Source organism: Anopheles coluzzii, chromosome 3 (assembly GCF_943734685.1).
Source record: "Anopheles coluzzii chromosome 3, AcolN3, whole genome shotgun sequence".
NCBI classification, from domain to species: Eukaryota; Metazoa; Arthropoda; class Insecta; order Diptera; family Culicidae; genus Anopheles; species Anopheles coluzzii.
In genome coordinates this window covers 12,745,241-12,755,073 of record NC_064671.1, presented here as the reverse complement: position 1 = coordinate 12,755,073, position 9,833 = coordinate 12,745,241, and the positions used below count along the sequence as shown (strand labels likewise).

Sequence of the window (9,833 nt, the reverse complement as noted above, 5' to 3'; positions counted from 1 at the left end):
ATTATTTGCTTGTTTTTGAGGATAATTTAAAAATGAATTAAGTAAACTATATAAATCGAGCTGCTGCACTTCATTAGCAAGCCGTATTGGAGGTATGAGGCCTGACCTTTTTTATCAGAATTAAATTTTATTATTATACTATTACTCAGCTTTAGGAATTCAAATCCAATCTAGAATTCATTGAAAAGCTCATCTCTTGGCATGAGTCGTTCCCATGCGTTATGAAGCGTTTTTTGTGCAACTTCACATTACAAACTAGTTTATTGGTTGAACAAAGCCAGAGGTTCGTATTACACCATTAGGGTGCTGTGGTGGATCGTTCTATCTCGATACGAATTTGTATATCAAATTTTGGGGGAATTTTGTATTTAATTGGGACTGTTAACAGGGACTGTTTGATCTAAAACACTGATATTGACTTATACATGTTATTATTTTCAATTTTATTACTATTCTTTTTATTCTTGATTACCTTGGATATGTCGATTTTATACATCTTCTTTTTCTATCTGGCGTAACGTCCTACGCAGACATGCTAGCCTATACAGACTTTCGAGACTTAATTCATTACCACACAGCCAGATAGGATAGTCAATCCTTGCTACAGGGAGACGACCCATTCTAGGTTTGAACTCATGACGGGCATGTTATTGAGTCGTACGAAGTGGACACTATTTCACGGGACTATGGTACGGGTTTTATACATACTAGGTTTCATTGTACCATGCAACCTAATAGTTTACCCTACCTAGAGAATAACAGGTTAGGCAAAAATTGATTATCGTTCAGTAAAACTATTAGGCCTCAAATACACGACGCACGTTTCTGACTCTGAATCTGAATAATCGACTTATTATTCAAGTATTGTTCAGTTTTCAGATTCAGAGGCTATTTTCAGATTCCACACATCTTAATAGTAGTGTCAGATTGCTTCGCAGAACATGTTTAAAGTGAACATGTTTAAATAAACTTGATAAATTTACGCATTTTTCTTACATTGCAATGTACGTTTCTTTTCGTAAATGAACTCTTCTACAATTCAACTAAAAAAGCTCAATTTTTCTTTATTTGAGGCTGTTTGTTGTGGCTCTCAGACAGTTCTTGAGTGTCACATTTATAACTGATTGTAGTTCTATTTTTGCAGAGATATCGATTTAATAAATGTGATACACTTATGTATCTTGAAAGTATTTGTAGATTTTTTTTTACTAATAAACTCGCGATTCAAGAGTGTCCCATTGTTGACCTGTCGTCTAGATTTATCAACATTTCATTTAGGAATGTTTTGGATGTATGTTATTGAAATGTGTGAAGGAAAGAAAACACATCCGCTCATGTTTTAGGGGGAAAATAATAAAATAGAATTTGAAGGATGAATAGATAAAAAGAAAAATATAGCTTATCTGGAATATTTTGCATGATGTATACATTATATAAATGTTAATATGGTTAAGGATTTTAACCTTCTAGTCTGACTAATATACTCTTTCATTAAACCTCTTTGGTTTGTGTGGCTAAACATATATGTAGATCGTATGAAGGAAGTTGATTCAACTTCATTAGAGAAGTATTACCCTTGTTACAAAACAGCACGATGGAACAGCACAAAATTATAACAATTTGGCACTATGATTCTTTGCCTATCAACACGAACAAGCAGATTTATTAGAAAATAACCGAACGACCATTTTTAAGACTTAAACAAAAATTAACTTCTTTCAAATACTTTTTAGAGAGAGAGGGAGAAAAAATACACAGAACACATTGCATCTTTCTATTGGCTATGATTTTTAAATAATGATTTTTATTTTTCCGTATGATTTGAGATTTGCGGGCTGCGCCGAAACGTGCACCAGTGATGTATATGTACAGAAGGATAGGACAGTATTTACAGCATCATTCGACTACAATTACCCGATTCCGAACAAATCTCTCACACCAATACAGACTCGGAAGGCAAGAAAAGACATCTTTTCCACACACTCTTGCTCGTTTTGCTTTCGTTGCGAAGGGGGATCGGTTGAATAGGGGTAGTGTCATGTGGGGGGGAAAACGTAGGAAACAAAACGATCCTGACGCGAATGACGATTAACATTGGCTACGTGTCGATTAGGTTAGGTCGGTACGGCTATGCGCTATTGAGAAACTAATAATTACTATAAACAACCACTATAAACGAACTCACTATAACTCAACTGAAGCCTCTCTAGTGTGCACACTAATACTAATACACTTGCCGCGGGATGCGCTCCCCGGACACTATCACGAATTGCGTGTGGTTTCTAGCTTCCCTGTCCGCCGAGATCAACAAAAAAGCTATAAACACACATTCACACACACACTCATACACACGCACGTACATGCACCGATACCGGCTAGGGGTGTTCTTTTAGTGCGAAGGAGATCGAGACGAGCCGGGCGAACCGGACCGTGCTGCAGGCGAATGGTGCGGATGGCCGGGCGGGCCGGGCGGTGCAGGCGAACCAGGATGCTGCGGAATCTGGTACGGTGTGAAGCGGGCGAACGATTTCGGCCGCACTTCCGGCGAAACCGACGGTCCCGATGGAGGCGCTGCCGAAGGGGACGAGGAACTGGAACCACCACCACCACCCTGGCCGGAGTTGGCGGCGGCGGCAGCAGCGGCGGCAGCGGCAGCAGCGGCCGCCGCTACGCCCTGCATGGCCGGTGTGTGTGCCGGCGGAGGTGCTACGTTGGGCAGGAAGCCGGGTGGCAGCTGGGTCGGCCACTGGCTTTGCCACAGTGGCCCAAAGTTCAGTCCGAAGTTGGGCCGCTGGTGGTAGAGCTGCTGCAGCATCAGCTCACTGTAGGCGGCCGAAGGGTTGCCCCACAGATGGAGCTGCTGACGAGCCTTCTCCAGCAGGACGGAAGGGTCGTTCGATTGCATCGAGGGTGGACCACCGGCCCCGCCCAGCTGGGCCATTACCTGGTCGGGGAACAGCCGGAGTGGAGATCGGAGATGCTGCTCTAGTAGGAACGATTCCATTGGATCACTGTTGGAGAAGAGAAAAGGAGAGAAAAGAAGGGGAATGCTATTAATATCCGGAAAAAAAACAGGGAGACTCCTCAATGCTCCTCTAGAGCGAGAACTTACCGATCGAAGTCATTCAGCCGGGACGAGTCGCGGAAACCCTTGGCGAACGGGTTCGAGTCGATCTTCAGCTTCGTAATGAGCTGGTTCTGGTACGCCGTCACAGCCGTAAAGATTGTCTCGGGAAAGACGAACGTCTTGTGATCGAGCTCCTGCAGCTCGGCCGGGCTGGTCGGCACGGATTGGTTCGGTCCGATGCGCACCAGATGGATGCGGGGCTGGTAGCGGTGCATCGAGTTCAGCACGATCTGGCCCGTCTTGTCCATCTCGTTGTTGGTGAGCTTGATCTTCTCGAACGAGATCACCTGCCGCCGCAGCGCATCGGGCCCGAGCGGAGTGTCCGGATGGGAGTAGAGGCGGGCGGGCGGCGGTGGGTCGGCCTTGCCCGCCACCAGCCAGGCGGAGCGGTGGTACGCGTAACGGTAGCGCCGGTTATCGAGCGGAATGATATCGAGCAGTACGGCGTACCGATCGGCCGCCGTTTGATGGCGCATTGGACCGGAGAACGATACGCGAACGGTTGGGAACATGCGTCTAAAGAAAAGGGGAGGAAAACGATAAACAGGGGGAAATTAAAATAAAGTTTAATGACTACTGCCAGTCCTGCCTTTGGTATCAATGTCTGTGATAAAATGTAATTATTTGTTGCCAATAGCTTACCTGCCCGTCTTGGTGATGATCATTTCGGTGCCGAGCTCGTTGAACTTGTCCCACAGCTCCTTCGTTTCGAGATGGCACTGCACCGGTCGCAGATCGTCCGAATTGCACGAACCAACAATTTTGGGTGCTTTCTGTTTCAGTAGCAAAAATAGAGAAACGACAAACAATCGCAAAGTTAATTACGCAAAGTTACGCTCTTGATTCGTGAGTGATCCAGCAACCAGTTCGTGCGACATAATCAAGGTTAGAAGGGTTTCCCTACCTGTGCAATCTCGGGCGATAGGCGATCCTCGTCGGATACGCTGGCCGGTGTGGAAGCGGTCCGCGAATGTGTTTCCCGCGGTTGCTCCGTGCTCTCCTCGGAATCGCTACAATCTTCCACGTTGACGTTGATTTCCTCCTCGGCCGCCTCGGACGAACGTTCCGGGGTGCGTGACCGTGGGCCTGTGTGTGGGTTAGAACAGGAAGGGGGAAAACACGGGTTAGATCGTTGTGATGTATATATTTGGAAGCGATCGAAAACCATTAGAACGATCGTAACGGCGATCAAATCGTGTTGGACGATCTCCTGAACTACGACTTTGGTGAATTGAAATAGAATACCGCGCGGTTGGGGCGGTGTAATCGGATCGCATCTAGCATTGGGGTAAAGAGTGGCAGATAGAGCGATATATCTGCCGTTTGGTTTCCTACTTTTATGTGAGCGTGTGTGTATGTTTGGATAGGAACCGTAGATAAACATTGACATAATGATACAAGAGCATTAATTTACAGGAAGGTTTTGGAATTTTGATCCTATGATTGGCACAAATTGGGAGAGGAATATTGCGTTTCTAAATTTATTTGTTCATGTGTCATGACAAATTGATTATCATTCTTACAATAAAATGGAATAAAGTGAATTACAACAGTGTTTCGTTGTTTTATACACTCTCTAAACCATGTTTGAAATAATTAATAGTTCGATAATGTTTGCAATGCTTTAATTCAGGATAATATATCTGACCATCTAGTACTAATGAGCCTATACATGTTTATTACAGATTTTAAGCATTTTACATGAAAGTGAATGCAAAAATGTATTTAAAATGAATTTTATAGAACTACAAAGCGATTTACCAAATAATTTTTATTTTCAAATATTCAATGTTCTTATTTGTTTGTTTCTATAGTTTTGATTTGACTTTTGTAAATTCCCGTAATTACATTTTCATAAAAGTTTTTCTTTTAAGGCTCAACTTGCCTTTAAATATTATATTCAAACTGTTATCGTTTTTAACTAATTTAAATAATCTTTTATTAGTTCGTTGTTTGATCAACTGATTTTCTTAACAAATAATGAAAAGATGCAATAGAAATTTTAAATTCTTCTTATGTTGTCTTAGGAAACAGTTGCTTTAGATTCAATTACGATAATGAAGATTCTATAACTCATTTTTTAGTTTAATTGCCCCTTGTCCTTCAAGAATGCCTTTCTAATAACAAGCGGGCTTTTATATATTAAGAACATATAAAAAATGCTTGAGATTTCTTGAGTTTCTTATTTCGCTTAACAACAAATGTAATGATATGCAAATCATTACAACCTAACGCACCAAAAGCTTTTCTCTGCCACGCGCCCCAACCGCTGACAAAGTACCGACGGCTAGTGCGTATCGATGAACTTTGAGTTTTATTCTCTACCTTTCGCTCTTGTCTTTACAACGGGGTGATAAAACCCACTTGAAAGAACCGAAAGACCATTATTACTTGTTTTCCAAAACCAACCCAACAAATCACAGTCATTCCTAATACATTGGGTGTTATTTTTTCCTCATTTCTTCAATCCGCAAAAAGGACGCAATAAAACGGTGCTAAGAAGGCAAATAAACTTACGATAATTGCTCTCCTCGAGCCGTGTGTTGGCCGGCGGTGTTGCTGAGCCACTGTTGCTGCCCGGATTGCTACCAACGATGACATTGTTGTTGTTGTTGTTGTTGTTGTTCCCGTTGGCGTTATTGTTTCCTTGCGCCATGATGGCCGCGATCGAGAAGTTGGTCGCACTTTTGACCGCGGTTAGGGCGGCCGCCGCCTGCACCGCCGCCACCATTGCTGCCGCCTGCGAATGCGGATGCTGTGGATGCAGTGGGTGGTGGTGGTGGGGCGGATGAGGCACGGGCTGCTGCAGCAGATGGGGATGGTGGTGGTGCGGGTTGTGATTGTTGCCGTGGGCCGCCTCCAGAAGCATCCTCCTCCAAGATTCGTTCACGGTGAGCTCGTGCCCGTGCCGCGCAGTTTCGAATAGTTTTGCAATATTTGTTTGCCCTTTGCCCAACAACAATGATTATCAAACTCAGGTAGAAACACTAGCAGGAGTCGGTAGCTTCTTTTAAAATGATTCACTTTACACTTTTTCTTCCTATCATGAGCACAGCGTTTTGGATTTTTCACAACTCACCAAAGCACTGCAGGTTTTTCTTTGTTCAACACACGCAAAACTTAAAGCTCTTATACAGAGAGCTTTGTGTTCGTTTTTCACTTTACATGTACATAGCTTCGTTCTTCAACCGTTCAAGCTGATCCCTTGCCTTAAGACTGTTTTCGTTTCTCGCGTTCCGATACGTTCGACCGTTTTCCAAGACTGTGACTTCCGAATTGACTCCGTTCCGTCTCCGACCGACGCTAGGGCAACACACAGGAAAATGCAACTACACACTCTCTTGCACACAGACGCACACAAACACACGCAAACAGCGCAAGACGTAGCAAGGAAAGGAAACGGAGCTGGGCAGAAACACACGAAACCCACCGCTCGAGAGGACTGCGCGTACTGAACGGACTGACAACTAGTTTGGAACTAAATTTCATTCATCATCGCCGAACCATTCCAACCGTTGGCTGCTTTGGGTCGAGCAACAACTACACAGACAAGCAGCAACACAAGTACACTGCGACAGAAGGGGAAACACACCGTACGAAGCACAAGGGAAAAATAGGGTGCGAAAGAAAACACCCAAAAGCCAAGCCCTTACACTGCACACGGAAAACCGGTTTGGTCGATGGCAGATAGCTCCGCCCACTGAGCGCGCTCGTTTGCCGATGCAATAGCGCCATAGTGAGCGATGGATGCGAAGGCTCTCACGTGTCGCGCTCACTGTTGATTTTGAGCTGCTCTTCTTTCTCCTCTCACGGTGGGTGAGTGTTTCTTCGCAAGGGTGGTAGCTCTTCAAACCAGTTTTCCTTCCTTTTTTCACTTGCGCTACACTGACTTCCTTTCGCTTTGCGTGACCTGTGGCACACCAATGAAAGGAAGAGGAAACGAGATGGATTTTCGGAGAAGGAACATCTCAGCAAACACGCGCACTCACACAAACCCAGCAGAAGACAATTTGTGAAAGGACCTTCGCACGCAATGCTGTGGGTTGCTTAAAAAGCAATTTATTTCTCATCCTGTCTCGCGCGCGCCCCGCGTTTCTCCACGTTTTTCTCGAGCTCGTTTTGGATGTCATTTTGTCGCCCTTTCACCACTGGCCGGTTCCGGTTTTGGCGGAGAGATGTACGGGGGTTCTGCAGAGTGCCACATGTGGCGGGGTCGCGAAAGGACTCATTTTCTTCATTAGTTTAACTCGTCAGCTCCGGGTGCGGTGCGGAGCAGTCGCCCGGGATGGTGGTGAACGTTATTCACATTTTGAAGTCGTTTGCAGCAGCTTGTCGTTGTTTTTTTTTTGGCGAGTTAGTGTTGGATTGGATGTTTGTTTTTTGCTCCGTTTGAAAGCCTGGAGCATTTAGAAGGTTTATTTTTCTTTTGGCAACCAGCATTCTGGGAGTTTCCGCTTCACAAGTCTCTGTTCAAGTGCTTGGTATTTTGTATGAACTAAATTTGCACCAAAAACACTCAAAACATCCTTTTTCTTATGCAAAAGTCCTTCAAATTTTCCTTCATTTGGCAATTCCTCTAGCAAACAGCAATTCCAACTGGACACTCTCCTCAGGTGTACTGTCTCCAGCAGCGCTGAATCTTACGTCGTTTTCTCCTCGGTAGAACCTTGAATCTTGGTTCAATAAAACAAAAGCACCGTAAACGGCCGGAGGGCATTTGTTTGCCAACAATTTTCAGCAGGAATCTCGAAAGGATGAACTGACACCCCTCAGGGAGAGAGAGTGAAAGAGTGAGCGAGAGAAGAGAAAAGAAGTACAGCACAGTGAGACACCAGAGACGACGGTGCGGAACGAATGTGTCGGTGTTTTCCCAAAACGCCGACCGAAAAACACCAAAACACTGCTGATAAGGCAAATATTTACCACACTGTGGTGGCGTGACACCATTCCGATACATTACAATGGTACCCGAACATCTTTTTTGGGCTGTTTTTATTCTCTTCCATATCGTGCCGTCTCGTTTCGATCGATGTAGTGCTGTGATGGTGTGATAAACCAATTTGGAGAACACGGACAATGGGATCGAATGTTGATTTAATATTAATATTTGTACACGAAAACCCCCTCGGAGCGAGTGCGCCAGACCGGGTCCGGCTGATGAGTGAGTAATGACTTTATCCAAGGAAAAGCTTAACTTGGCCCCAGCAGCAAGGGCGCTAAAAGTTGAATTCCTGCCGTGAGCCACTACTCTCAGAGACAAACAAGTTTCTGCCGTTCGTTCACATCCAATGCGCACAGGAAGCCTGATTGAATATCATCAACACGTCGTCCCTTCGTGCGCAAGAGTAATTCCGTGTGCAAGGACCTTCCAGCGGCTTTAGATTCAGTAATTATCCGCTCACAAAGGTCTGCCTGGTTGACGTGGCAGCTACCGGGCTCGCACGGGCAAAGGGGTGTGAGAAAAATAATGTGCTAAGATGTACCGCACGCACCGCTTTGTTGGTGGTTGCAAAAAAAAAAAAAAAACAAGTTCCCAAACAACTTGCTTGCAACACCACACCAACACCAAATTGCAACTATCGACTTCACACCGGTTACTTAGTAAGGTTGCAGTGGATGGCGATGACGATGCAGGTGATGCATAAGCAGCAAAAAAAAAACCCGTTGTCCCCGTAATTGACTTACTCAATCATGGTGGGAAGAAATTTTTCTAATAAATTACTTATCATTTTCTGCGGAGAGGTACGGATGCTTACCGTTTGAGGCGGACAGCGACACGGCCTCTGTTCGTGACAGGCTGTCATTCGATGTTTAATTAGATTTAAAAATAAACACTTTGGAGCGTAATTTATCTAGTCAGTTGTGTCATTTGCCGTCCCAGGTGCACTAATCAGTAATTTCTTCAATGAATAATCAATAACTTTTGTAATCATTGCATTTTATACGCAATAGCATAGCCCTTAACTGATGCGTTAGCTGACAATAAAGTAAATAATGTGCTATTGCAGAGCATATTAGATTTGAAAAAAAAAATAAATATGACATCGTCTATCGTTTCAGTCATTTATAACAGCAACAGTGCTGCAACCAGTATCAGCTCAAGAAGATTTCTTTCATCCGTTGCTTTGTTGGCGTTTTGTTCTGAATCACATAATCAGTTGTGAGTCAATTAGACAGCAAACTATACAATCAGCAATCCAATTTCAGCTTGCTGGTTTTGCTTGACACTATTCCGTGTGATTGTTCGTAGGCAATTTAAACTATATGTTTACATCTTTGGAAATTAAATGTCTAAAGCAGTTTTAGTTGCAGCTTGCTACATCATTTTGAAACCCCACTCAGTTAGATAGATAACCAAGTGTATTTTGGCTAAAGCAAGACAATTCAGTTCAATTCACATCATCAAAGTAAGAAAACAAATGAAAATTCAGATTTGTAGATCTCCCTGTAGATTGGTACCTAATTATGCACGTATCGCTAAATATTAAGCTGACGTAGGTATAAACAAATACTAGGATATTAAGCTAACGCAGGTATAAACAAATACTAGGATATTTGACTATATGTAATACATCCTCTATAAACGTTTCCTATATCGGGGCAAATCTGCCTCTAGATCATGTACTTAACTCATACTTAGGACTCTAGAACGACTCGTACATAATATTTGAATCAAGAGAGCAAAGACTGTATAACTGTTGCGATG

At 43.7% G+C, this 9,833-nt stretch overlaps 1 protein-coding gene across 1 annotated transcript; it reads right to left on the bottom strand.

Annotated features, from left to right (window-relative positions):
* Positions 1-1,764: 1,764 nt before the first annotated feature.
* LOC120955927 (T-box protein H15-like) lies at positions 1,765-6,661 on the bottom strand. The gene is made up of 5 exons (XM_040377166.2): positions 5,645-6,661; positions 4,032-4,213; positions 3,770-3,900; positions 3,113-3,643; positions 1,765-3,011 (listed from the first exon to the last, which is right to left on the bottom strand). Exons 1-5 carry the CDS (start codon positions 5,994-5,996, stop codon positions 2,390-2,392), a joined length of 1,818 nt encoding a protein of 605 aa, XP_040233100.2. The 5' UTR covers positions 5,997-6,661; the 3' UTR covers positions 1,765-2,389.
* Between the last annotated feature and the right edge of the window lie 3,172 nt (positions 6,662-9,833).

What these genes read in the sequence shown, in the direction of transcription:
- LOC120955927 (XM_040377166.2), bottom strand. Translation starts at nt 5,996, where the DNA reads ATGCTTCTGGAGGCGGCCCACGGCAACAATCACAACCCGCACCACCAC. An exon ending in GCTCGAGGAGAGCAATTATC is followed by an intron (nt 4,214 to 5,644) that starts GTAAGTTTATTT and finishes ACCCACACACAG; the next exon opens with GCCCACGGTCACGCACCCCG. An exon ending in CGGCTGAATGACTTCGATCG is followed by an intron (nt 3,012 to 3,112) that starts GTAAGTTCTCGC and finishes CTTCTCCAACAG; the next exon opens with TGATCCAATGGAATCGTTCC.